Below are 27,891 nucleotides of genomic sequence, written 5' to 3'. Positions count from 1 at the left end.
GTACACCGTTGTTTTGAAGTTGATCTCAGTGAGAAAGCTTGAGCTTCACAACATTAAGAATGGTATTGGTTGTTTTTTTTGTTTGTTTGTTTGTTTTTTGTAGATGTTCTTTATCAAATTGAGGAAGTTTCTATTTCTATTTTAGTGGGGGGTTTTTTGTTTTGTTTTTTATGTATACTAAATGAATGCTAGATTTTGTCAGATGCTTGTTCTGCATCTCTTGATATGGTCACATGATCTGCTTTTTCAATCGGTTGCTGTGATGGATTATATTAATTGATTTTTGAATGTTGAACTAGCACACCTAGGATAAATCCCACTTGACGGTTGTGTTGTAATTTTTCTGTGTTACGTTGGATTCAATTTGCTAATACTTAGTTGAGGACTTTAGCGTCTGTATCGTGAAGAGAATTTTTAAAATGAAGTTCATGGATTTTTCTGTGTCCCTGTCTCGCAGAGTCTCAAATATCCAGCGGCAGCTGGCCCAGTTTGAGAGCGAGTCCTGGCCGGGCATGGCCGAGGCCGACAGGGACCGGCTGCAGCTCATCAAGGAGAAGGAGGCCCTGCTTCAGGAGCTGCAGCTCATCATCCAGCAGAGGAGGCCGGCGGAGGACGTGGCCCGGCTGGAGGAGGAGCGGCGGCGCCTGGAGGAGGAGATCCAGCGCTCCCGGGCCACGTCCGTGCAGGGCGCCACGGAAAGGTGGGCTGGCCGGGCAGGCGGGGCCGGCTTCCAGCGGAGGAGCAGCTGGCAAAGCCGAAGCCTTGTTATTCAGGCAGCCACGGCCTGGCGGAAGGTGGAGGGAGCCGGTGCCTGCCGTCCGCAGGGGGTGCCCAGGGCGCCTGCCATCCGCAGGGGCTGCCCAGGGCTCGGAGGCTCCCGGTCCCTATTACAAGCGGGAGGTGGTCGAGAACCGGATGGAGCAGGGAAGACCGGGGAACCCACCACTTAGACCCCGCCCACTCCCGCTGCAGGTGCCGGGTGCACCCGCCCCCTGTGTTTTCAGGACAGCGTCCAGGACAGGTGTCGGGTCTCCAGCCAACAGGGGGCCGGAGGCAGGTGGTGGTCGGCTCCGTGACCACGGAGGAACCTCGTTCCTGACATCAGCAGCATCTCCGTTTCCGCAGTCTACCTCTTACTTTTATCTCCGACTTTGATTTCCCGCCAGCAAAGCCTGCCCTTTTGGCAGCAGGAAGTCTCTGCTCTCTCGCGTGTCTGTTTCTGAACGTGAGTCTCTTCAGTTGGTCTTTGGGCTCTTTACCAGCGTGGGACATATGAAGCCAGCACAGAGTCCTTTGTCCTCTGTTGCTCGCCCTTTCATTGTGTGCCCTGTCTCCTGGTTTGCGTTTGCTGTGTGTGATCACAGATTGTTCTGTGATCACAAATTGTGTGGAAGGCTGGGTCTGCTTTCCTCGTTGCACAGCTGTCAGAAGTTTGGGGATATTTGCTGAGCTTTGGAAAGCCCACCGCCCATTCGATAACATACTGGCTCCTTAAAATTCACTGTATTACCAGGATCATAAGCTGTATCTCTGTGAGCATTCTCTAAGTAGAGTTTAATAGTCACCTGAATTATTTGGTCAGTACAGATGCCCTTATAACGACCGTTTCATCGAGTGTTAGGATTGTCCTCTGTATTTGCTGGGGGTTATCTCTGCTTGGTTATTCATCATTAATTGATAGGTCTGTGTTGTGTCCTTAGGGGCTAACGTCAGCGCTGGAGGGAAGCGGTGTGGTTTGGAGAGTCCAGCGCATAGGAATGGGCAGAGTGCATGTTAATTTGCCTGGCGTGGTAGAGTGCCCTGTCACCTCACTCAAAATAAACCCAGAGTTTATTGCTTCTGACTCTGCAAAGGGACTATGAAATGGAAGTTTCATCTGTGCTCTTGTGCTTCTGTATTGTTTCAGCTTAATATCACTTTCCATTCTTCCCATGGTATTCTCTTGTGTACGTTCTGGGTGGGAGGGCCTGGCAGTTCCATTTGGTTCTCTGTTAATGGGATGGATTCAGTCCTGTGAATACTACTTGCTTCTCAGGACCTGACACCCACACACCAGTGACTGATTCCGCCCTTGCCATGTGGAGATCCCAGGGCACAAATCCAGGGAACGCCCAGAGCAGGTGTTACCATTATGCTTGGATTCAAGGCCTGGGTCCCCCAAACTTGTCCAGCTTATGCGGTCTCTTGTGGGACCAATGCAGGAGCTGAGTCTTGGGATCTGAAACCATGGGGTGAAGAAGGAGAGGTGAACTTGTCTTCTGAGTATGAAATATATTGGTCCTGGGTCAGAAATGGTAAAGGGAAAGGGAGGATGGATAAATTAGGAGTTTGGGATTAAAATATACATACTAGTATATATAAAATAGATAACCATCAAGGACCTACTGTATAGCACTGGGAACTATACCCAATATCTTGTAATAACCTATAATGGAAGAGAGTATAAAAAAGGAATATCTGTTTATGTATGTATATGTATAACTGAATCACTTTACTGTACACCTGAAACTAACACATTATAAATCAACTATACTTCAGTAGAAATTAATAAAAAATAAACATTTAAAAAGTAAAGTACTATTTAAAGTAAATGACTTAAAGATAGTAAATTAGACTGTACATTTTTAAATCTATTATCTTTTAAAATACTCCTCTTCATAGAAGTAGTTCTTAATGTTCTTAGAAGTTCACCTTCTTTAATGTGCAAACATGAGACTCTGTTTCTAGGGTTGAACCCTGGCAAGTTTCCTGTATGTCTTTTGCTTCCTAGTTGAAAAAATGTGTACAGAAGGTTGGCATGTATTTAAGATTCCTACTTTTATAGAAAAATAGAATAGAAATATGGCCACTTACATCCCAGACAGTTTTTACATCTCTCAATAATTGATAGACTGGCTTGTATAAGTGTTTCCACCTCTGTTTTATAGGGAATTTACATTTACATTCATCACCACCCATGGTTACAACATTTTTTTTTCTTGTGATGAGAACTTGTAAGATTTACTTTCATAGCAACTTTCAAATACACAATACAGAATGATTAAGTCTAGTCATACTGCTGTACATTACTTCTCCATGATTTACTTAACTTGATAACTGGAAGTTTTTGACCACATTTACTCATTTCACTCTGTCCTTCAGGTCTGGCCACCACCAATCTGCTCTCTGTATCTATGAGCTTGTTAGTTTATTTGTTTGTTTTAGATTCCACATATAAGTGAGACCATACTTTACGTCTTTGACTTATCTCACTTTAGCACTGTACTCTCAAGTTTCCTCTACGTTGTCACAAATGACAAGATTTTCTTCTTTTCTGGCTGAGTAATATTCCAACGTGTGTGTGTATTTACCACATTTTCTTTATTCATTCACCTGACAGTTGCTTGCATATCTTGGCTGTTGTAATTAATGCTGCTATGAATATTGGGATACATGTATCTTTTCAAATTAATGTTTTCACTTTTTTCTTTTTGGATAAATATCCAGAAGTGGTGTTGCTTGATCATATGGTAACTCTATTTTTGATTTTTAAGGAACCTCCATATGGTTGTTCATAGTGGCTGCACCAATTTACATTCCCACCAACTGTGTAGGAGGGTTCCCCTTTCTCCACATCCTCACTAAGTCTTGTTATTTCTGTTCTTTTTGATAATAGCCATTCTGACAGGTGTGAGGTGGTATCTCACTGTGGTTTTGATTTGCATTTCTCTAATAATTAGAGATGCTGAGCAGCTTTACATGTGCCTTTACATGTGTTGGTCATCTATATGTCTTCTTTAGATAAATGTCTATTTCAGATTCTTTGGCCATTTTTTAAATTGGATTGTTTGTTTTTTTCAACTGAGTTGTGTGAATTTTTTATATATTTTGGATATTAACCCCTTATGAGATATATGATTTGCAGATATCTTTTCCCATTCATTAGGTTGCCTTTTTATTTGGTTGATGGTTTCCTTTGCTGTGCAGAAGGTTTTTAGTTTGATATAGTACATTTGCTTATTTTTGCTTTTGTTGCCTGTGCTTTTGATGTCAAATCCAAAATGTTGTCCCCAAGACCAGTGTCAGGGTCTTGACATACCACCTATATTTTCCTCTTGGTGTTTTGTAGTTTCACATCTTATAGCCAAGTCTTTAATCCATTTTGGTTAATTTTTTATATGGTGTAAGCTAATGGTCCAGTTTCATTCTTTTGTGTGTGGCTGTCCAGTTTTCTTATCACTATTTATTGAAGAGAATGTCCTTTCCCCATTTTATATTCTTGGCTCTTTTGTTGTAAATTAACTGACCATATATGAGTAGGTTTACTTCTAGGCTGTTTGTTCTTCTCCATTGATCTATGTGTCTTTTTATACAGATATCATACTGATTTGACTATAGCTTTGTCATTTAGTTTGAAATCAGGAAGTGTGATTCTTCCAGGTTAGTTCTTTCTCAAGATTGCTTTGACTATTGGGGTCATTTGTGGATGCCAGTTTTAGGATTTTTTATTCTCTTTCAGTGGGAAATGCCATTGGTATTTTGGTAGGGATTGCATTGACTCTGTAGATTGCTTTGAGTATTATTGACATTTTAACAGTGTTAATTCTACCAATCCACAAGCACAGAATATCTTTCTATTTATTTGTTTTTTTCTTCAGTTTCTCTCATCATTGTACAGGTTTTTCACCTCCTTCATTCAATTTATTCCTGGTATTTTATTCTTTTCGATACAATTGTAAATGGGATTGTCTTTCATCATTTGTCTTTCTGACAGATCACTGTTAATGTTTAGAAACGTAAAATATTTCTCTGTATTGGTTTTGTATCCTGCAAATTTACTGCAACTTCATTTATTAGTTCTAACAACTTTTTGGTGGAGTCCTTAGAGTTCCCTATATGTCATATCATGTCATCTGCAGATAGTTATAGGTGTACTTATTCCTTTCCATTTTGGATTTCTTTTATTTCTTTTTCTAGTCAGTTTGCTGTGCCTAGGACTTTCAATACTGTGTTGAACAAAAGTGGTGAGAGTGGGCATCCTTGCCTTGTTCCTGGTCTTAGAGGAAAAGCTTTTAGTTTTTCATGTTTGAGTATGATGTTTGCTGTAGGTTTGTCACAATGACCTTTATTATGTTCAGGTATGCTCCCTGTATACCCACTTTTTAAAGAGTTTTTGTCAAAAATGGTTTGAATTTTGTCAAATGCTTTTTTTTGTATCTATTGAGATAATCATATCATTTTTGTCCTTCATCTTGTTAATGTGGTATACAATGTTGATTTGCAAATATTGAACCATTATAGCATCTCTGGAATAATCCTCACTTGATTATAGTGTATGAATCTTTTAATTTATTGTTGAATTCACTTTGCTAATATTTTGTTGGTGATTTTTTCATCTATGTTCATCAGGGATATTGGCCTGTAATTTTCTTTTCTTGTGGTGTCCGTGTCAGGTTTTCTTAACAGGGTAATCCTGGCATCATAAAATAAGTTTGAAATTGTTCCTTCATCTTCTGTTTTTTTGGTAGAGTTGGGGAAAAATTGTTATTAAGTCTTCTTCTTTGAATGTTTGGTAGAATTCACTAGTGAAGTCATGTGCTCCTGGACTTTTGAGGGAGGTTTTTAATTACGGATTCAGTCTTGTTACTAGTAAACTGTCTGTTCAATTTTGTTTCTTCATTGTTCGGTCTTGGTTATATGTTTCTAGAAATTTATTTCTCATATGTTGTCCAATTTGTTGATGTATAATTGTTCATAGCAGTCTCTTATGATCGTTTGTACTTCTGTGGTATTAGTTATGTCTCCTCATTCATTTCTTAGTTTAATTATTTGTGATATTTCTGATTTTAATTAAGTCTTTTTTTCTTGGTGAGCCTGGCTAAAGGTTTGTCAATTTTGTTTATCATTTCAAAGAACCTGCTCTCAGTTTCATTGGTAATTTCTACTGTCTTTTTAGCTTCTATTTCATTTATTTCTGCTCTCATCTTCATTATTTCCTTCCTTGGGCTAACTTTAGACTTCATTTGTTCTTCCTTTTCTAATTCCTTGAGGTTCAAAGTTAGGTTGTGTATTTGAAGTTTTTCTTATATCTTGTAGTAGGAATTATCACTAAAAACATTGCTCTTAGAACTGCTGTGTAGCATTCCAGAAGTTTGATGTGTGTATTTGGTGTGTACAGATATAGAAGTGTATTTTTCTTTTTCTTGTGGTGTCCTTGTCAGGTTTTGGTAACAGGGTAATGCTGGTATCATAAGTTAGGAAGCATCCCTCATCTTCAACTTTTTCAGAAAGTTTGAGAAAGACAGGTATTAAATCTTCTTTGACTGTTTGGTAAAATTGACCAGCGAAGCCTGCTGGTCCTGAACTTTTGTTTGGTGGGAAGTGTTGGATTACTGATTCAGTGTCCTTACTAGTTATTGGTATGTTCAGTTTTCTATTTCTTCATAATTCAGTCCTGCCTTGTATGTTTCTAGGATGCATCCATTTCTTTTGTATTGTTCAGTTTGCTGGCATATAATTGTTTATAGCAGCCTCTCATAATGCTTTGTTTTTCGGTGGTGTCAGTTGTAACGTCTCCTCTTTTATTTCTGATTTTATTTATTTAAGCCCTGTCCTTTTCTTGACGCGTCTAGCTAAACTTTTGTCAATTTGTCTATCTTTTAAAAGAAAAAAGGCCTCTTAATTTCATTCATCTCTTCTATTGTCTCTCGAGTCTTTGTTACATTTATTTCCATCCCGATCTTTGTTATTTCTTTCCTCATAGTACCTTTGGGGTTCATTTGTTCTTCTTTTTCTATTTTCTTCCTGTGTAAAGTTAGTTTGTTTCTGGAGTGAGACATTTTATTACCAAGAACCGACCTCTTACAACTGCTTTTGCTGCATTACATAAATCTGTTATGTTGTATTCTCATTTTCTTGAGGTTGTTTTTCTTTAAATTTCTCTTTTGATTTCTTCATTGACCCATGGACGGTTCACTACATGTTGTTTGATCTCACACATTTGTGAACTTTCCAGTTTTGTTTCATAATTGATCTCTACTTTTACACCTGTTGCCGAATACACTTGAATCTTCCTTTACTTTTGTAGCCTAAAAAATAATTTCTTCTCCATAATGTTCCATGTGCTCTTCAGAAAAATGTGTGATTCTGCTGATTTTTTTCTTTTTTTTTGATGGAATATTCTGTATATATCTGATAAATCTATGTGATCTCACATGTTCTTTAAGGCCGACGTTTTCTTACTGATTTTCTGTCTGGATTATCTGTATGGTTGATGTAAGTGGAGTATTAGAATCCCCTACTATTATTGTATTGATGTCTACTTCTCCCATTAGGACTGTTAATATTTGCCTTATATATTTAGATGGTTCTGTGTTGGGTGCATAAATGTTTACATATGTTATATCCTCTTACTGGATTGACCCCTTTATCATTAGGTAATCCCCTTCTTTGTCTCTTATTACAGTCTTTGTTCATAAACTCTATTTTGTCTGATATATATATGTATACCTGCCACAGCTTTCTTCTGGTTTCCATTTCTATGGCATATCTTTGTCCCCCCTTTCACTCTTAGTCTGTGCCTGTCCTGATACCTGAAGTGGGTCTCTTGTAGGCTGTGTATAAATATGTTGCTATTTTTTTTAGCCATTCAGTCACTCTGCTACTTCTGAATGGAGAATTTAGTCCATTTGTATTTATTGCCATTTCATTTTTTTTAAACTTGTTTTCTCGTTCCAGCATTCCTTTCTTGTTTCTTGCTCTCTTCCTTTGCAGTTTGCAAATGGTATGCTTAGATTCCTTTGTCATTATTTTTTGTGTTATGTACCACAGGGTGTTGCTTTGTAGTTACCATGAGGCTTACAGGTAACAGCTTATAACAGTGTATTTTAAGTTGATAACAACTTAAGTTTGAATACATTCTAAAGCTGTAAGTTTTTATTTTCCCACACACAATTTTTATGTTTTTGATGTCATGTTTTACATCTTTTGTCTTGTGTATCCCCTAATACCAATTATTATCTTTACAGTAATTTTTACTACTTTCATCTTTTAACCTTCATACTAGCTTTACAAAAGATTAATCCACTGCCTTTCCTATATATTTACCTTTAACGGTGATTTATATTTTCATATATGTTCCTGTTAATTAGTGCCCTTTCTTTTCAGCTTAAAGAAGTCCCTTTAACATTTCTTATAAGACTGGTTTAGTGGTGATCACCTCCAGTAGGATGGCTTGTATGGAAAATTCTCTCTCCTTTACTTCTGAATGGTAACTTTACTGGGTATTCTTTCTTTCTTTCAGCACTTTGATTATATTGTGCAGCTCCTTTCTGGGCAGCAGAGTTTGTGCTGAAACATCTGCTGATAGTCTTCTGAGTATTCCCTTATGTGTAACAAGTTGCTTTTTCTCTTGCTGCCCTAAGTCTCTGTCTTTAACTTTTGACATTTTGATTATACTGCGTCTTGCTGTGGGTTCCTTTGAGTACAGCTTATTTGGAACTCGGAGCTGGATGTGTTTCCTTCCCCAGGTTAAGGAACTTTTCAATCGTTCTTTTTCAAATAAGAGTTCTGCCCATTTCTCTCTCTTTTCTCCTTCTGGGTCCCCTATAATATGCGTATCAGTCCACCTGATGTTGTCTCACACATTCCCAAAGCTGCCTTCACTTTAAAATTTTTTTTTCTCCTTTTGCTGCTCTGCTTGGGTGAATTCCACTGCCTTTGCTTTGAGTTCAATGATCCTTTCTTCTACTTCTTCTAGGCTATTGAACCCCGCTAGTGTATTTTTCAGTGTTTTTCAATTTTTTAGCTCTGTGACTTCGATTTGGTACTTTCCTATATTTTCTGTCTTTGTTGAACTTCTCACTGTGTTCATGCATTCTTCTCCTAGCTCAGTGGGCATCTTTATGATTATTACTTTGAATCCTTTATCACGTAAATTATCTACCTCCATTTCATTATGTTTTTCTCCAAGGTTTTATTTTATTGTTCCACGTACAGCATATTCCCCCTCTTCCTCATCTTGCTTGACTTTCTGTGTTTGCTTTTATACACTCCATGAAATAGCCACCTCTCCCAGTCTTGGAGGAGTGGCCTCATTTAGGAGATGAATCTTATCCTTCAACCTTGCAGCTCTTGCTTGTCTCTCAAACGTTGGTGATTGCTTGTCCAAGCAGCTCATTTTATTTTTAATATCTCCCAGTTGTTGAGTGTGTTCCAGGACCTGTCAGTGTCCCAAAGAGGTCAGGGAAGACCTCAGCACCACCTAGGTTCAGGCTGATTGGAAGCCTGACCCTGAAAGGCAGCAGCTTTTAAAGAATGCAAATATGTACAGTCCCGTACAACTGTTAAGCTAAGCTCTGCTGGCCACCAGACCAGGCCATCTGCGGGTGCCCCTCTGGTGACAGTTGTCAAATTCAGGCCTCCATGAGAATGGATCAGCACCTTCTTGGAGATTACGGTAAGCTGTAGTGAAGCAATGGGAGAGTGCAAAGATGTCATCCTTCAGCCTGTTTTCCCAGACAGCGAGTCCATAGGCCTCTGGATGTGTGCAAAACCCAAAGCCTGACCCTCACACCAATGTTCCTGCACAAGCAAACAGGCTTCTTCCACAGAAGGAGGGGGTGTTTTCAGTGTGCTATCTGTGCAGTGCCCTGGGTGTGGTAGCCAGCTGTGTCTCTGACTCTTATGGGACCCAGGTACACAAGCCTCTCTGGGCAACAGGCCAGGCATTCATTGGGGTGGGGGGGGAGGAGGAGGGTTCCGTGGGCAGCAGCCACAAAAGCAGGGCACCAGACACGTGTTAAGAGCTCCCCTCCAAGACAGTCTAGCACTCTGGGGCATCAGAGGGGGAGCTCAAAAGAGAGCACCTGCTTTCCTAGGTCCCTGGAAGGCTTACAGTTAGCCCTTTGATGTGTGTTTAATTTAGAAGCCTGCCCCTCAGTCCATAGCCATGAAAATAAGCTCATCAGTCTCTTTCACAGAAAGACCTAGCTCCCTGTTCCGTTGCCTCCTGCTGTGCTCTGGGATGGTAGCTGTTTAAGAACTTTCCTCCGTTGGTCACCGTCTTCTGGGACCCACTGACCACCACTGGCTGCCAGAGCCAAGCAATGTAGAGGTGTCCCCTGGCAGCAGACACAAAACCTGAGGCACCAGATAAGGTCCTTTATGGCAGAGAGAAGCAAGCTGAAGCAAAGCAGAGGGACAGTGCAAAGATCCTGTCCTCCAGCCTCTGTTCCCTGAGAGCAACTCCACAGACCTCTAGAAGTGTGTCACACCAGAAGCCTTCCCCTCAAGCGAAAGCTCCTGGACAAGCAAACAGTCCTCTTTCTCAGAAAGACTAAGGCTGGGTTTAAGTCTCTTGTCTGTGCAGTGCCCTGCGAGTGGTAGGTTGCCAAGAACTGTCTTTCAATTGTTACAGTCCTGAGGGACCCAGACACCCAAGACTCCTGACGTCCACAGCCAGGCAATCAAGGGGCAGCCACAAAAACCTCATTACCACACATAAAAATTGGGGTACAGGATATGTGTAGAAGGCCCCCTCCTAGAGATACAGGTGACCTAAAACACAGAGTGAGCATAAAAATGGCACCCAGAAAAAGGGGTGGGGAGAAATAAACAGAAAAAAAAGAAATGAAAAGAAACAAGCAAACCAATAGGGTACCCACTGGCATTAGCAAGGCAAAGGGACACCACGAAAGATGGCATCCACTGGAAAGGAAAAATGTGGTACAAATTGGATTTAGCAAGGCAGAGGGAAAGCAGGAGGATGGCACCCCCAAGCCTCCATCACCAGAGAGTATCACAGCCAGCCCTCTGCCCCTCAGACCAACACTTTAAAATTAGCAAATTCACCCATTTCATCCTTTTCAAAGGGATGCTTCTGCGCTGGGCCCTGGGGTGGATGAGCTCACGTGGGGGTCCTTTAAGGACTTTTAGTTCACCACAGCGCTGCAGGTCTTGTGGGTGTCAGCCCCACCAGTCTTCAGTCACATGTTTTGGGTGCTCCTCGCTCAGGTGCAGGCCTTAAAAGTTGAGGTGCCCAACGTGGGGTTCAAACTCTTTGCTCCTCAGGGAGAAGCTCTTGGTTTTGACTTCCCTACTGATCGTGGTCACCATGCTGTGTATGGCAAAATTGTGTCTCAGCCTTTCCTACCTACTTCAGTGTGTTCTCCTCTCATTCGCCTGATGTGAAGGGGTCACTCCACCAGTTCTTATGTTTTCTCCAGAGGAAACTGTTCCATATGTATCTGTAGATTCAACATGTTCGTGGGAGGAAGTGAGTTCAGGATCTTTCCATGTTGCCATCCTGAAATGGGCAATCATACTGTGCCGTTTTTGTTAGATAATACGTCTCTTGCGTTATGGCATAAAGAATTCATTCACTGTAACTTCAGAATTGCTTTTTAAAAGTTATTTTTATTTTATACAAGACATTCCTAAAATATTTTCCCTAAATATTAAAATGTTATAGGGAAATGGATACTTTAAAAGCCTATAGTTAGAAGAATTTACTGTAGCATTTTTGAGGTTTTTGGTTCTAGAACATTTTTACACTATTAAAATGTCTAAGTGGAGGTTCCTTAAAAAACTAAAAATAGAACTACCATACGACCCAACAATCCCACTACTGGGCATATACCCTGAGAAAACCATAATTCAAAAAAAAGAGTCATGTACCACAATGTTCGTTGCAGCTCTGTTTACAATAGCCAGGACATGGAAGCAACCTAAGTGTCCATCAACAGATGAATGGATAAAGAAAATGTGGCACATATATACAGTGGAATATTACTCAGCCACAAAAAGAAAGGAAATTGAGTTATTTGTAGTGAGGTGGATGGACCTAGAGTCTGTCATACAGAGTGAAGTAAGTCAGAAAGAGAAAAACAAATACCATATGCTAACACATATATATGGACTTTAAAAAAAAAAAAAAAAAGGTTGTGAAGAACCTAGGGGCAGGACAGGAATAAAGACGCAGACGTAGAGAATGGACTTGTGGACACGGGGAGGGGGAAGGGTAAGCTGGGACAAAGTGAGAGAGTGGCATGGACATATATACACTACCAAATGTAAAACAGCTAGCTAGTGGGAAGCAGCCGCATAGCACAGGGAGATCAGCTCGGTGCTTTGTGACCACCTAGAGGGTTGGGATAGGGAGGGTGGGAGGGAGACGCAGGAGGGAGGAGATGTGGGGATGTGTGTGTGTGTGTGTGTGTGTGTAGCTGATTCAGTTTGTTGTACAGCGGAGGCTGACACACCATTGTGGAACAGTTAAGCTCCAATAGAGTTGTTAAAAAAAAAAAAGTCTAAGGATCCTGAAGCACTTTTGTTTTTGTGGATTTTATCTGATTATATTTAATGTATGAGTAATTAGAATGGAGAAGTTTAAAAATATTTATCATCTATTATGTGATAATAATGCCCATTATATTTTAACATGAAAAATTTATTTTATAAAAAATAATTTTTAATAATTGTGTAGAAGAGTGGTATGGTTTTACAATTTTGGCAAGTGGTTTACTTAGTGGAAGACAGCTGCTTGACCAGGTGTTGTGATGTGTCAATTTGATTAGGTACATGAAGAAAATCTGACTGCATATGGATGTGTCACTGAGAAATGGAGCCTTACTAGACACCCTAAAAGGGTCTCTGGGATCCCCACTGATCCTTGGACCACACCTGGAAAACCACTCGTTTACTATTCAGATCTAAATTTGGTCATTTGCTCTTGCTACGAAGGTATTTGATTAGTCAGAAAGTACTGTGATTCCTGCATGCTAGATTATAAAGGAATGATGTGTCTTTACTATAAAACAAGAGCTTTACATGGAAACATTTTGAAGTTCTGTTTCCATCTAAGAGAAACGAAGGTATGATACAGTTTATGTTTATCATTCAGGCTTTAAATTAATTCTGAGTAGCTTGTCTTCCATTTTGTAAATTAGTGGTATACCAGTTTTTGCTTATCAGTAATAGTCAACACTTTGTAACTCTGGCTGCTGCCAAAGTTCACCTCCTTCTGGTTTCCTCTCCTTGAGCATTTTGCCTTCCCTAACAGGTGAAAAACTTTGTTTAATGGGTTCTTTCCACTGTCACGTGTCAAAATGCAATCATTTTGATTTGTAAATCAGTCTTTCGTTATAAAGGCAAGATTAATCAGTCCCCTCTGTTCAACAATTATTTACTGTATGTGCAGGGCTCTAGTCTCGGCAGTAGGCTTACTACAGTAGGAGAAAAATATTCTAGAAAATTATGAAGTAGAAGAAGGCAGAAGGAAGAAGAAGTATATACCTCCAACCCATGATCTAGGGACACGGTTGATATTTTGTTTCATTTGATTGTGATCTTTTATTCTCTAGATACTAGAATTGCATTTATTTTTTGCCTGGAAGAGGGCCTAGGATGAGGGAATCAGATTTATTCCAAGGAAATCCAGTAGATTTCTATGAGCCCTGCATTTGAACCCATCTGCTGGATTCCCATCCGTCTGTCTATTTACCTGCCTGTCCACCCACTCATCCTCCCATCCGTCCATCTTATCTCTCTATCCATCCATCCACACATCTGTTCCATCACACATCCAACTTCTAGTGTGGATCACTCGCACTGTTCAGGATTCTAGAGGTACAGTGCGAAATAAAACAAAAAAAAAACCCAGTTATCTTGGAACTTGTGACGTAGGTGTGCTTTTAGAACTGATAGTCATTAATCTGTTTTGGTGGAATATAGAGTTGAATTTCTTGTTAGGAAAATATACTTGGCATCTTTGAAATCCACCAGTGGACTGTGTTTGTACCTACAGGATTCTACTTCAGGAAAAAAGAAACTGTCTCCTGATGCAGCTGGAAGAAGCCACCTGCCTAATGTCCTATCTCCAGTCCCAGTTACAAAGGTAGGTAACTTGATTATCATCTTATAACATAGTGGCCGTGAACTTCACGCTTTGATAGCGCCCCTGGTTTTCTCTCCCAGAACTTAGAACCTGCAGTGGTTGTAAGCACAGGACAGGAAAGTGAAGACAGGATATTTTTAAGACGAGCTGCTTATATATGACCCAAGGAATATGAGGAGAACCAAGTGTGACTTCAGAGTAATGAATCTTAAGTCAGATTTATCGAAGGATTTTGTAACTCAGAGCATCAGGAGTGTGTATGTCCATCTACATAGATGCACACATACACTTTTAATTATTTTTTTTTAAGATATTCATTTTAATTAGGCCTGAATATCTTTAAAATCAGATTTGGATGCTCAGTAAGAGCTCCAGTTTTCAAGCACTTACCGTATCGTGAAGTGTAGTGTTAGGGGCTTTCTGGGTATTATTTTCTCAGTTCTCCTCCTCACAGCGCCTTGAGGCAGGAACCGCTATCATCCCAGCGCCGGGTGAGAAGGTGGGAGGCTGGGAAAGGGCAAAGCCCGTGACCAAATCAAATGCATTCAGCTAGTCTTGAGTTTGAGCTGGAACTTGAACTCGAGCAAGAGCCCTTGACGTTTACTACTGCTCTCTACTGACAATCAAAGAAACAAAGGAGATAGTCACGAAGGGGCGGGGGTGGAGGGGTGTCTTAAAACGCTCCGAGGTGTTGAAGAGGCGCCGGGTGAACGGGCCCGAGGCAGAGTTTTGCTCCTCGTGGAGCAGACCGGAGGCTCGGCTCGCGGTGGGGACGAGCAGGCTCCAGCCGCGGACTCCAGGCTGCTCTTCTCGTTTCAGCCTGTCCGCCAGCACCCTGACCGTCTCCTCGGGGAGCAGCCGCGGCTCCCTGGCCTCCAGCCGCGGCTCCCTGGCCTCCAGCCGGGGCTCCCTGAGCTCCGTCAGCTTCACCGACATCTACGGCCTCCCGCAGTACGAGAAGCCCGACGCCGAGGGCGGCCCGCTCCTGCGCTTCGACCTCGTCTCCTTCGACTCCCTGCGCCGGGACGCCCCCTTGGCGGAGGCCCCGGGCCCCGCGGGCCTCCACAAACACACGCGCTCCCTGGACACGCCGCAGTCCCTGGCGTCCCTGTCCTCGCTGTCCCCGCCCAGCTCGCGCTTGGACACGCCCTTCCTCCCGGCCTCGCGAGACTCGCCCCTGGCCCAGCTCGGGGACGCCTTCGAGGTGGCGGGCCTGGGCGCCCTGGACAGGCTGTGCGCTCAGGCCTCCGCCTTGGGGGACGAAGACCCGCCGGGCGCGGCGTCCCTGCCGCCGCACGGGTGCCCCGGGGACGGGGAAGGACCTCGCGAGCGAGGACCCCAAGCGGCTGCCGCTCCCACGGCTGCACGTACGTCCTGATGGGTCCGGTGGGTGCCCCGGGGCCGGGGAGGAAAGGTCTCGAGTTCAGGGAGGAAGCCGCGTGCATCCGCATGGAAGCCAGCTGGCTCTGCTGTGGCCTAGTGAGCCCTCAGCTTAGGACTCTCCAGGGCAAGAGGAGGCCCGCACGCCCGCTCGCTCGCTCGTTCTGCGTGCTTTTGCCCTGGGTCCTTGAAATGTCATGGAAAGTAGTCTTTCCCAGGCATTTGGCTTGTTTTCAGAATATACTTAATTGTCGAAAATGAGACAGTTCCTCCACATTCGGAGGCTGCTGAAGAGGTACTCGGGCCTTCATGAACTCTCCAGGGCGTGTGCCCAGATGCAACGTTCTGTGTGTGCCCGCCTCAGACCAGCACTGGGGCTGCTGTCTGGCTGTGGCCCGGCAGAAATGTCTACTGACGTTGGCCCTGTGACTTCATCTCTTCATCCTTTGTTCCTGGAATTTTCAAAGACTTAATTCTGTCACGCAGGAAATGACAGTATTTTGCATGATTTCAGAAGTTGTCCCAGTAAGCATTAGTCATTTCTACCAAATTACTTTCTCTGGTGCTCTTCAAATCCGTGCCTACTCAACTCTAACTGCATATCCTTGGGCGCACCCTTAGATCTGGTTGACTCGCGGCTTCATTGCTCTTCAACAAATACACCATTTTGTTACCCATGGGTTATATACACAGTACTAGTTTCTCTTAGCATTTACATATCTGATGACAGACCAGCTATGTTCTGAATCAGTCCCTTGGCTAATTGGCACCTCCATTGTTTTCCTATCTTTTTTGTTTGCAAATGCTGCTCATACATTATTTCAACATCCCAATATGAATTATTTCCATAGTTCATATGCATAGGTAAGCTGCATTTACTTTGTTCTTTTTTATACCCGTATTCTTTTGTCCATTTTCACTTATTGTCTAACTTTTTTCTTTTCCCTTTGCAAACTTTCCTTAAAACTTTTCCATTTTCACTTATTGTCTAGCCTTTACTCTTCTTTTCCCTGTGCAAACTTTTCTTTTCCCTATGCAAACAGTCCGAAATATAGAAGTATCAATCCAGTTATACACAAAGTCAGCAAAAGATGTAAGGACCCCTTTCGGTCCAGGGGAGAGACTGGGTGGGAAGGAGAAGAGCTGACTTAATTTCTGATGCTGATTTCTTTATATTTCATCCACCACTTGGTGGTGGATGTTGTAGTGCTTCAAGCTTCGTAGACTGGGAGGTCTTTGCTATCGGCACGGTCAGATACTGCCACCTGGTGGTGCGTTCACGTATGAGTAGAATTGGGCCCTTACAAACTAGAGGTACTTGACTCAGTGAATGGGTCTTGATAGGTGCTTGCGCAGGGCTGGGTGAGCAGCTTCAGGCCTGGACGCAGGGTGACTCCTTGCCTCCCTTGATGCTTGTGGGAATGCCTGAGCCTAGAGTCATCGCAGCTTCAGAAAGTTGGCGAGGATCTCAGTACTCGTTATAATAACCCCACCCCTCATTTATGACGCCCGAGGTCACGTAGTTCCCTCCACTCTCCAGTCTGACTAAGAACAGTACCGTCTAAGTTTGACTCAAGCAAGCTTTAGCGAGAAGAATTTTAGTAACATAAGATTCAGAATTGCCCATTGTGTTTTAAGTCAGTCTGAGGGGACAGAAGGTGGGGCAGGGGAGTGGGGAAATAAACTGTCATCTTTAACCGTTTTTACATGTTTACTACAATTTTATCTTCCCCACACTTTAAAAGTCAAATGTGTCATGATTCTGAAATCCGTTCCTGTTTTCATTTCGCACTGGTATTTGCTAATACGTCCATAAATATTTTGACTTTGTTCATCTGTTTATTGATGTTTTTTTTACATTCATACCCTGTTTAAAATTGTTGGCTTAAATGCTACAGTTTTTTCACTTTGTGCTTTTTTTTTTTTTTTTTTAATCTCTTTTCTCATGCGGCTCGACAGAAATGTTCACTGTAAGTGACCTTGGACTTCCGCTTCGCCTTGCTGGTCAGGCTGTGCCACATCTTTGTGCAGTGAATCAGTGTATTTAGGATGGTCGGGGTGTGGTCAGGAAGGGCATAGCTCATAGCTGTGCTTTAATGTAGCTCAACAGTTGCTCTTATTATTGTTGTTGTCGTTTGAACGGTATTCATCCTGGCTATGAAAGTTGTGTAAGAACTTTTCTAAGAGCTTGACGTATTTTTTCCTTCTTGTGTTTTTTTCCCCAGACTTTAACGCTTTCATTATTTTAATATGCCAGCTGGCAGCTTTGCCCACGGTGTGATTTTCCTTATACTTTCCTCCCTTTTGTCAAGCAGCGTTGCTGTCCTTAGGTCTCAGTGTCTGTGTGTCTGTGTTTAATGATGGAAGGGTCAGAGGTTTATAAAATGAATGTGTGGAAGCTTGTTTATTCCTTACTTCACTGGCGTTGCTCCCCACTTTCCGTCTCGTTGCCTTGAAGCCCAAGAGCAGACGGTTGCGGTGTGTACTGTGGAGTGTGCCGTGTGCTTTCTTTCTCACCCAGGGCAAGTGCTGACCGTACCTCCTTCTGTCAACTCCTGCATCCGGTTGCTCCGTGAATGTGCTAAGCCCAGGATCACTGAGGGTTGATTCCCCCATTTCCTTTCTCTCTTCATCCACTTTCATTGCAGTGAGAGAGCAATTTTGTCAGTCACACCATTGGGTTGCCTGGAAGTTAACTGGATCATTGTGCGGTGTTACTTCCTTAAAGGCATGTAAGGCCGAGTGTCAGGGCTGGGAATGGAAGTAGTGAGCCATTGTGTTTGCTGGGGTTCCATGCAGCAAACTGAGGGGTTCTCTCCGCAATTCAGAGCTGGGGGCTCTGGGTCCTTCCGTGGGGCGGGGGTGACGAGCAGAGCTGGACTTGGGAGTCGTCATCTACGATCTGAGAGTCGGTGCCTCCGGCCACCCCAGGACGGAGCCAGCTTCTGCCCCTGACTGAGGCGGAGCCGGTGGCCCCCACGCTGGGCGCTGCAGACCTTTGAAAGGTCGGCTTTTGTCTGCCGTTAACATCGTGAGACCAAAGGCCACAGCCCTGTTTTGTATCCCGATGAATATATTGGGGTTTAATTGTTGCTGTGAATAATAATTTGGCTGAAAAGAGAGATGGTTGGGGATTTCCCTGGTGGCGCAGTGGTTAAGAATCCGCCTGCCAGTGCAGGGGACACGCATTCGAGCCCTGGTCCAGGAAGATCCCACGTGCCACGGAGCAGCTCAGCCCGTGCGCCACAACTACTGAGCTTGCACTCTAGAGCCCGCGAGCCACAACTACTGAGCCCAGAGCTGCAACTACTGAAGCTCGCGCGCTCTAGGGCCTGTGTGCCACAACTGCTGAGCCCATGCGCTGCAACTGTTGAAGTCCGCATGCCTAGAGCCCATGCTCCGCAGCAAGAGAAGCCACCGACCTGAGAAGCCCGTGCACCGGAATGAAGAGTAGCCCCCGCTCACCACAACTAGAGAAGGCCCAGCGCAGCCAAAAGAAAAAAAAAGAAAAGAGGTGGTCATTGGTGTCAGGGGTGCACAGATGTCTAGATTTTCAATTTCTAGAGCTTAGATGGCCGGAGAACATAGAGAGACCAGAGGGACCTGCATTATTAACAAGAGGCATCATGATGCTGGCGTGAGGCTCACTCTGGGGCTTCATGCTTTAAGCCTGTGTTCTAACCGTGTGTGCCTCTCTCGAAAGTGTTGAGGTTCCTGTGTCCGTCGTCACATTTAGCAGCGGGAGACGGCATGCCTGTTTCTGTTGCTTTTGTTAAAAGAAACTTGTTGCTGTGAGGGAAGGAGTAGAAAGAGTTGATGAAATGGTAAAAGGGAAAATGTCAGTGGTTGTCTTGGGCTCTTGGTTAAAATAGATATGAGACAAAAATAAGCTGCCCGGTGATGGTCCTTTCTAATCCCAGGAGACAGTTCTGGAAGCCAGCCTGGCCCCAGGGCTGCTGAGGAGGGCGCTGCAGTTAGAGCGGCAGAGGGGTCACGGAGACGTTGGCAGAGGCCGAGTCTGGGTGCCTCTGTGTCCTCTGACTTGAAAGTCACTCCATTTTGTTGGGGGTTATTTGATGCTTTTTAAAAACTCTGTCTTCTGAGTATAAAGCAGTGTGGCCTATGTTCCTTGTATAAAGTATGGAGAATACCAAGCAGCGTCAAGGAGGAAACAACCCCCTCCCACTTCTCGGAGAGTGCGCTGCCATCCGCGTGCAGGCGAAGTCTCTCTCCCGGGCTTCCCGTGTGACGCTCTCTCAAAGGGCCACGCCAAAGGCCTTCCCGCCACCTTCTGACCTGTGCGCTCATTAAGGAGGTGAAAGGAGATTGATGATCATTTAAAGAGCTTTTAAAGAAGTAGCCAGAAGCCTGTTTCTTCCATTTTCCAATAGAAGAAAAGACTGGAGCAGAGCGCATGTAAACACACATCTGCACACGTGCTGGCCTGTCTCTACCACTTCGTGCCTTTGTCTCTGCTCTGCCCTGGGCTCCCGCGCTGTCGCCTCCTGAGCCCGGCCGTGTCTCTCGCTTGCAGCGGTGACCCCCCCGAGAAGACAGCGCCCAGAGGCTGGAGCGGAGAGCGTGCTGCGTGTCTGCCTGCCTGTCCGATTACTCGCTGGCCAGCGACAGCGGCGTGTTTGAACCTGCCACCAAAAGGTTAGAAGCTGACCTTCTGGCCTCCCTGGGCTGACTTCCCAAAAGGCACCCCTGCCGAGACCTGTCTGGCTTGACACTCTGTGTGTCTCCGGGGTGCAGCTCTTCTGGCTTCTCTCCATGCGGGAGGGGCCCTTAGCATCCCCATGGACCCCCTCTCCTCCCAGGTGGCGTCTGGGGACTGGCCTGGCTTCGGGCATCTAGGATGACTGCTTTCTCTCCGGCCCCGGGGGTTGGAAGGCATGAGCCCAGTAGAGCCGGAAAAGGGGAACCAGTGTGCGAGAGAGACCTGCTTTTCTAGAAAGGACGTTCACTAGAAATGGATGTTCCCCCTGTCCCCTTTCCTTCGCTGGAGGAATCGCTTTGCAAGAACAAAACCCCTCGTGGGCTTTATTTTGTTTGAGACCTTTGATGTCATTTTTTCAGCTCAGATGTCTGTATGCATTTCACTTGTCGCCAACTTTTTTTTTTTTTTTTTTTTTTTGGCTGCGCTGCTCAGCTTGCGGGATCTTAGTTCCCTGACCAGGGATCGCACCCGCGCCCCCTGCAGTGGAAGCGCGGAGTCTTAAACCACTGGACCGCCAGAAGTCCCCCTTGCAAAGGTTTTAAAAGTATATGTTTTTGAACGTTGTCGTGAATATCACGTGTGGTTTTGAGAGGTATTTTCTCAAAAAGGCCACTTCGCCAGCAGGTACCCTGGGAGGTGACGTCATGGATCCTGGGGACCTGCCGTGCCCTGTCAGTCACTTAAAGCATTTATTTATGTCGCAACTTAATAAAGCCCTTCTCAGTGAGAAGCACCCCTAGTGTGAGAGAGCTTCTGCGGAGCCCGAGGTAAGCAGGTCCCCTCGGAATAACGCGGTGCCTTTCCGGTTGTGCGCAGGAGTGAGGATGCCGACGAGCCTGTGCCTGGAGACGCTTGCGGTAACGAGGGGCCCCAGATCCATGTTGGATTTTTGTGAGTACAGAAGGCTCCTTCCCTGTTGCTCATAAAGACGACGGGTAGATTGGGGCCCGCCCGGCGACTCACACCTCCACACACAGGCCAGGAGGCGTGGGGGGACCCGCGTGATCCGGCTGCTGGTCCCTGGCCTGGGTACCCCCGGGCCCATCTCAGCGTTCTCAGGTGAAGGGACAGAGGTGGCGGGAAGGAGAGATGGGCAAGAGCGGCTCCACTGCCGTCCTCCAACACCGAGTCACAGCTGGGGACTGTCACCCCATGGGCACGGTCAGGCCCTCGGGGAAGTTCCCGCCGGAGCTGGGGTAGCCAGGTGCTGTGCAACACTAAGCGTTTTGGTTTCTAGCTGCAGTGTCTATGAAGGCAGTAACCAGCAGTGTTCAGGCGAACGAGGCAGGATGATCACATCCCAGCAGCTTTCTTTTTTTTTTTTTTTTTTTTAACCTTTAAACATCTTTATTGAAGTATAATTGCTTTACAATGGTGTGCTAGCTTCTGCTTTACAACAAAGTGAATCAGTTACACATATACATATGTTGCCATATCTCTTCCCTCTTGCATCTCCCTCCCTCCCACCCTCCCTATCCCACCCCTCTAGGTGGTCACAAAGCACCGAGCCGATCTCCCTGTGCTATGCGGCTGCTTCCCACTAGTTTTCTGTTTTACATTTGGTAGTGTATATATGTCCATGACACTCTCTCACCCTGTCACATCTCACCCCTCCCCCTCCCCATATCCTCAAGTCCATTCTCTAGTAGGTCTGTGTCTTTATTCCCATCTTGCCACTAGGTTCTTCATGACCTCTTTTTTTTTTTTTTTTTTTTCCCTTAGATTCCATATATATGTGTTAGCATACTGTATTTGTTTTTCTCTTTCTGACTTACTTCACTCTGTATGACAGACTCTAACTCCATCCACCTCATTACAAACACCTCCATTTCATTTCTTTCTTTTGCTCACTCTTGTCATCCTAGTGTTTCTCGGCACTCGTGACATTCGGGCTGGGTCATTCTTGGTTGGGGCCGTCCTGTGCCCTCTGGGGTGTTGAGCAGCAGCCCTGGCCTCCACCCACTAGATCCAGTAGCCACCCCCCTCCACTCAGTGTGACAGTAAGAAACGTCTCTAGACTTCGCACAGGTCCCCTGGGGGTGGGGTGAGGACCACTGCGGTAGTTCAAGCAGGATTTCTCCACCGTGGGGCATTTGCAGCCTGTGAACGTGCATTTTATTTTCTAGGCACGACAGTGCCAGCGAGTGTCTCCTCGTGAACGTGCTCCAACTGAAGAACTTTGCCGGGCTGGTGGTGAAGGAAGACTGCAAAATGTAAGCTCCCGCGCCGGTGGGGGCCGTGTCCTCCCCCCGGGCCCTCCTCCACACGGCACCGCTGGCTGACCTGCTGCACGTGGCAGTTTGGGGAGGGAAAAGACTGTGTTGGAACCTGAATTTAGAATAACACGCCAGGGAATGTCTGTGTGAAATCTAAAGGATTGTAAGTTTTAAGAAGAGGCTGGTTTATTATTTGAGGCAGGTGGAGTTACTGGAGCCAGGCTGGTTATGTGCCGTGGCCATGCTGACAAAGTGCCGGGTGCCCATCATCGGCAGCGTTGGGGCTTAAAACGTCCATCCTGGTCACAAGGCTGGTGGCGACACAGCCACACTCGGCTCTTGAGATCTGATGAGGTGCCTGAAGAGGCCTCAGGCTGGGATCAGGCATCCTTGTCCGAGCAGGGAGAAGGAAATCTGTGTTGTCTCCGGTGGGGAGATGGGTGCCCGATGGGGGTGTGAGGTCCCACTTACCCTGGCGGGTGAACCCACCTGTGATGGGTGCTCAGGCCTGACGGTGCCTTCCCCTTCCGTGAGTCGTCTTTGTAAACTGGCCTCCCGAAGGCCTTGGAAGCAGCCTGGTGTTCAGCGGCTGAGGGTTCGCCCTGATGGTGTACTTCACTCCACTGATGCTGGAGCTTCTCCTGGGTGCTGGCTTCCGTGCTGGGGGTGGATAGGGCCGGGAGCCCAGCCCGGCGGGTGCCTCGGTGGGCAAGCAGTCTGAGAGGCAAGGCAGGCAGAGCTTGGAGAGGGAGCCAGGGGGCCGTGAAAAGATCAGTGCAGATGTTTTGCCACAAAGGTGGTGAAAGCAGAAAGTCTGTTTGACTCCCCCTGAAGTTATAATTGCTGATTTTTATGTTTTCTTTTTGCTAATTTTTTTTCTTTTCTTTTCTTTCCTTTCCTTTTCTTCCCCTTTTTTTTTCTCTCTCCCAAGGTAGGTCAGTTCTTCGGACTTTCTTTTGGTGTTTAATGAAGTTTTCAAAATCCCTGTGCAGTCAAACATGGTGATGTTGGAGTCCCTTCAGTTATACATGTGCTCAGTGAATCCGCAGCTGCAGGAAGAACTGCTGGTACGGTGCCCTCCTCACCCTCTCCTTCCTACCTTCCACCCCTCTTTCCCCGTCTCTTTTTGTCAGTCTCTGACATCAGTCTTTCTATCCTCCTGTCTTCTCCCTCAATCCTGCTTTTCTTCCTGTCTCTCTTCCTCAGTTTCTGTCTGTTCTTCTGTTTGGTTACAGTTTGTTTCAGAGTAACATACAGATTAAAATCAGCAAGGGAGGAAACATATAGGCCAGAGTCTGGGTGAGATCCAATCCTGAAGTTTCCATTTTCTTCACTGTGAGTTACCTTTTGTTCTCTTTGCTTCTTCCCTTCCTAGCAGTTTCTAATAGAGCTGAATAAGCAGCATGAGAGTCATCCTCCCTAGCATCCTCCAACACCACTTTAACACCACTTTCGTTTTACCTTAGTCCTGTTAGTAAGAATGAAATACTTTCCATTCTTTCTGCTTAAGGTTAAAGGGTGGGCTTCCCTGGTGGCGCAGTGGTTGGGAGTCTGCCTGCCAATGCAGGGGACACGGGTTCGAGCCCTGGTCTGGGGGGATCCCACATGCCGCGGAGCAACTAGGCCCGTGAGCCACAACTGCTGAGCCTGCGCGTCTGGAGCCCGTGCTCCGCAACAAGAGAGGCCGCGATAGTGAGAGGCCCGCGCACCGCGATGAAGAGTGGCCCCCGCTTGCCGCAACTGGAGAAAGCCCTCGTGCAGAAACGAAGACCCAGCACAGCCAAAAAAAAAATTAATTAAAAAAAAAAAAAAAAAAAGATTAAAGGCTAACCTTGATGCCCATTGGTTGTTAAGGTGCAGTCATTCAGGGCCTGTTCTGCCTTTTTTTTTTTAACACCGCACAGGGCATTGCTCAGATTAACTTGGCTGATTACGATGGTTCGAGCGAGATGCAGCTGCGCTGGTACTCGGTGCAGGTGTTCACCGGCCCCGAGCCGCCCCGGCGGGAGGACGAGCGGCTGGGGCACAGCGACTTCCGGGACCCTGCACACACCACGTCTGGAAAGACAGTAGGTGGCCTGGCTTTGAGACGGGCTTTTCCTGGGGACATTGTTTCTAAGAAACGTGTGTAGACTTAGTCTTAGAACACAGTGGCGATGAAGAAGCAGGGTTTCAAGGGAAGTAATAAAAACGGACTGTAGTGATGTATGTGGCCATTCATGGTAATATTCTTTAATGCAACATGTTCATGATCATGAGTGATGCGTTGGTTGCTTTAAAATTTGAGTCCTCAGAGCTACATGGAAAGGCCAAGTTACCGTCTTGCTGTCAACCGGGGGTGAGCTGCTTCCTGCTGGAGAGCAGCCGGGGACGGCCACCAGCCCGGCAGCAGGGATGCTCCCCAAGGGCCGTGCACGCGCCCGCTTTCCGCTTTGCCGCCCGCACGCCGCTGGCCTCGGCTGCTTCTTGGCAGCGTCCCTTTCGTCCTGTAGGACGCGGTGACGGTGCTGCTGGCGAGAACCACGGCCCAGCTGCAGGCGGTGGAGAGAGAGCTGGCCGAGGAGCGGGTGAAGCTGGAGTACACGGAGGAGGAGATCCTGGAGATGGAGCGCACGGAGGAGCAGGCCGAGGCCGTGTCCGAGAGGTGAGCGCGGCCAGCAGCCCCTCGGCGGAGAGGCAGCCGGGATGTTCGTCAGACACAACGCGATGTAGAATGTGTGCGGCGACTCTTCGGTACCTTTGCCCAGAAGTCGGGATTCTCACGGGGGATTGTATGCCAGTCTGCACGAGGGCAGTACATTGACCCCAGCTCTACGCGCAGGCTTTTCACCTTTCCTTCTGTTCCCCGAATTTCTCTCAAAGAGGCGGACTGTTGAGGGACTCCCTCTGCCCGGATTGAATACGATAGGGCCCTTTAAGTTTTGTCTTTTTCTTTATTAACTGCTTTATTGGGATATAATCTCCCTGCCATACGGTTCACCCATTAAGTGGACAATTCGCTGGTTTGCAGTGCAGGCACAGAGCTGTGCCGCCAACGTCACACTCAGGTTGAGGGCGTTTTCGTCGTGCCGAAAGGAAACCCCATACCCATTAACAGTCTGCCCGGTCCTCCCGGCCCCTGGCGGCTGCCTGTCTGCGTGCCATCTCCAGGGATTTGCCTGTCCTGGGCCTTTCTTGTAAACGGAATCATGCGATGGCCCTTTACCTCTTCCCCGGAGCAGCCCGTGGGTGAACGCTTGACTCGGGGTGGGGCAGACGTGTCTGCAGTAGAGGAGTAGCTCAGATGGGCAGGCACCGCGAGTGGATCGCTTCCCTGCGGGTCCTTTCCGGCAGCACTTTCATGTTGCTTTACTTCCACGGTTTTCCATGAAGAGCATCATGCTTCCAAAGCTTGCTACTTCTTCCTGATGGCTTTCTCTGGATTTAGTTTCAAGAGGAATTTATTTTCGGAAGGGAAAGTGCACGGCAGAGGGGGAGGGTGTGTGTTCAGGGATGGGCAGGAGGCTGGGAGGGCTCGGGGAGAGGGGGTTCCGGGCTGCTGGCATCTTCAGCGGCTGCAATTGGGCGATACAGACAGACGGACCCTCTTCATGAAAGGCCTTGTAGCTCTGTCTTCCCCACGAAACAGAACTGCCTTTCATTTCATGAGAAAAGCAACCGTCTTCAGTCATTGGAAGCAAATATGGGGCGTCTCTGCTGCTGTGCTCTGAGTGCAGCAGTAAAGTCAGTGCCCTGATGAACGTCTTGGGGGCTTTTGCCATGCCCGCCTTCAGGAGTTGGCAAGCCGACTCGGTGGACAGTGGCTGTAGCAGCTGCGCCCAGACCAGCCCCCCGCACCCAGAGCCCTGCTGCGTTGCTGTCAGCTCCATCCACGGACACACGTTTGCTGGCCAGGCAGACCCTTACGGCCCCGAGAAACTTCAGCCCCCGCCTCTGAAGGTAGGCAGAAAAGGACAAAGGATTTCGCGGAGCCCCTGACGTTTTGCCGCACAGCACCAGGCGCTGCCCTGGAAGGAGGGGCTGTGTGCCCTACGCGCGAGGGAATTGAAGTGAGTGGCCTCAGATCTGTAAACAGCAGGTACCATGGAAACGTCTGTCTACTCTAAATTAAAAGGAAGGGACAACTAAAAGGGGTGGATTTTTACTCCTTCATGTGCCCTCTTCAGCGCCGCGTGTGGCTCAGGGTGTTTCGTGGGTCCCTCACATTTTGGACACTTGTCGTTGTTCTCCGTTTGTGACATTAAGAGCAGCGAAGCATCCTTTTGGCCCTTCTGTTCACCCAATCCTGGTTGTGCCCATCACCGTATCTCCAGTGGGGAAATCTTTGTTCCGAAACTATTCAGCACATAACAAATGTGGACATACAGTCCCTCCCTTGGCATCTTTCTAAAGTGGATTAAAGTGCATTACATCAGGAATAATTATTTTGGATTAGGCTGCCAATAATTGTGATTGTTCTGCTTTGTAACACTTTTACAGTCATTGACTCAAATCAGAGTAAGCAGCCATGGGATGCAGTTTTGGTATTTCCCCCTTCCCCAACGTTTAACTTATGCCCTAATCACTTTTGTTAATACTTCACATTTCCATTCTTTGTGTGTATATATGTGTGTGTGCACCCAGCTTCTTTTTCCTTCTGAATCATTTGAAAACTAATTCAAGATCATGACACATTCCTCCTAAACAATTCAGTACAAATCTAAGAACAAGCACATTTTCTTACCTAACAGTAGAGTAATGACTCAGAAAATATAACAACGACATCGAGTATAAAGTCCACGTACAAAATTCCTCCATTGTTCCGTTGTGCTTTGTTGACTGAAAAAAAAAAAGCACAATCTAAAAGCTGAGAATTCTGTTCTATTTGGCAGACTTTCTGAGGACTATAGCCTGGGAGACACCCTCTCAGGTAGCTCTGAGAGACTGCCCCAAAGAGGTAAGGGAGGAGCCAGGATATATAGGGGTTTTGCAACAAAAACCGTGTAGTTGGAACGTTGAAAGATTATGGTTAATGAAAGGAAACCAGGCACCTCAAGTTAAGGAATTTATAGCACCACTTTTCTCATCATAGAGACTTCAGAATTCAGTAGGCTAATAGCATGGTTGCTATCATTTAAGGCCTTTTGACTGAATTCTGTTAAGCCTTCGATGCGGGAAACTGTATCTTCCAGACCTACTGAAGGCACAAAAATAACTGCTAAGGAATCATACCAGTGAGATACAGATCTCTTGGTCCATTGGGCTCATACTGATGGTAAATTTGCTGGACTTATACCTAAATTTGTACATAAGTGGCCTTGAGCCCAGGGGAATCCTAAAGTACACCTTCCTAGCCATCCTGGTGGAAGCCAGGCCCGTATATTGGACCCACAAAGCCATTGAGTTCCGTTAGGTGCGATCCACTGTATTCGCGTCGCCTGACCCAGTCTGTTCCATACATATCACTATCTTTACGGGAAATGATATATTGGCATTTTTCATAATGTACACAGCTTGATTTCCTAGTGTCATCAGGCTGATGGTTTTTAGTGTGATTTAACTGTTCCCAATGCAGGGAGGTCTTTAAACTTAGACGACCATAGCGTTGTGTCAGCCATAAAAATCCATCCCATAACTGAGGGAGGGTCCCTCCTAATAATTAAAAACTTACACCTTTTGATTGAAATTGAGTTCATTGTTCTGACTGAGCTTGACTGACCTCA

At 45.8% G+C, this 27,891-nt stretch overlaps 1 protein-coding gene across 1 annotated transcript in view; it reads left to right on the top strand.

The window, feature by feature from the left end:
- LOC133083034 (protein WWC3-like) overlaps nucleotides 1–27,891 on the top strand; it is a 172,852-nt gene that overhangs the window by 116,364 nt on the left and 28,597 nt on the right. Inside the window, exons 9-20 of the mRNA XM_061179696.1 lie at nucleotides 458–700; nucleotides 13,784–13,873; nucleotides 14,693–15,244; nucleotides 18,053–18,063; nucleotides 19,804–19,909; nucleotides 20,790–20,864; nucleotides 22,100–22,186; nucleotides 22,592–22,784; nucleotides 23,125–23,256; nucleotides 24,094–24,258; nucleotides 24,682–24,833; nucleotides 25,963–26,128. Coding sequence (XP_061035679.1) covers nucleotides 458–700; nucleotides 13,784–13,873; nucleotides 14,693–15,244; nucleotides 18,053–18,063; nucleotides 19,804–19,909; nucleotides 20,790–20,864; nucleotides 22,100–22,186; nucleotides 22,592–22,784; nucleotides 23,125–23,256; nucleotides 24,094–24,258; nucleotides 24,682–24,833; nucleotides 25,963–26,128 — 1,972 coding nt within the window. The remainder of the gene's footprint in view (nucleotides 1–457; nucleotides 701–13,783; nucleotides 13,874–14,692; nucleotides 15,245–18,052; nucleotides 18,064–19,803; nucleotides 19,910–20,789; nucleotides 20,865–22,099; nucleotides 22,187–22,591; nucleotides 22,785–23,124; nucleotides 23,257–24,093; nucleotides 24,259–24,681; nucleotides 24,834–25,962; nucleotides 26,129–27,891) is intronic.

Source organism: Eubalaena glacialis, unplaced genomic scaffold (genome assembly GCF_028564815.1).
Source record: "Eubalaena glacialis isolate mEubGla1 unplaced genomic scaffold, mEubGla1.1.hap2.+ XY H_4, whole genome shotgun sequence".
Classification (NCBI taxonomy): Eukaryota; Metazoa; Chordata; class Mammalia; order Artiodactyla; family Balaenidae; genus Eubalaena; species Eubalaena glacialis.
Note: the sequence above shows the minus strand (reverse complement) of the source record. Positions and strands in the feature narration are given on the sequence as shown.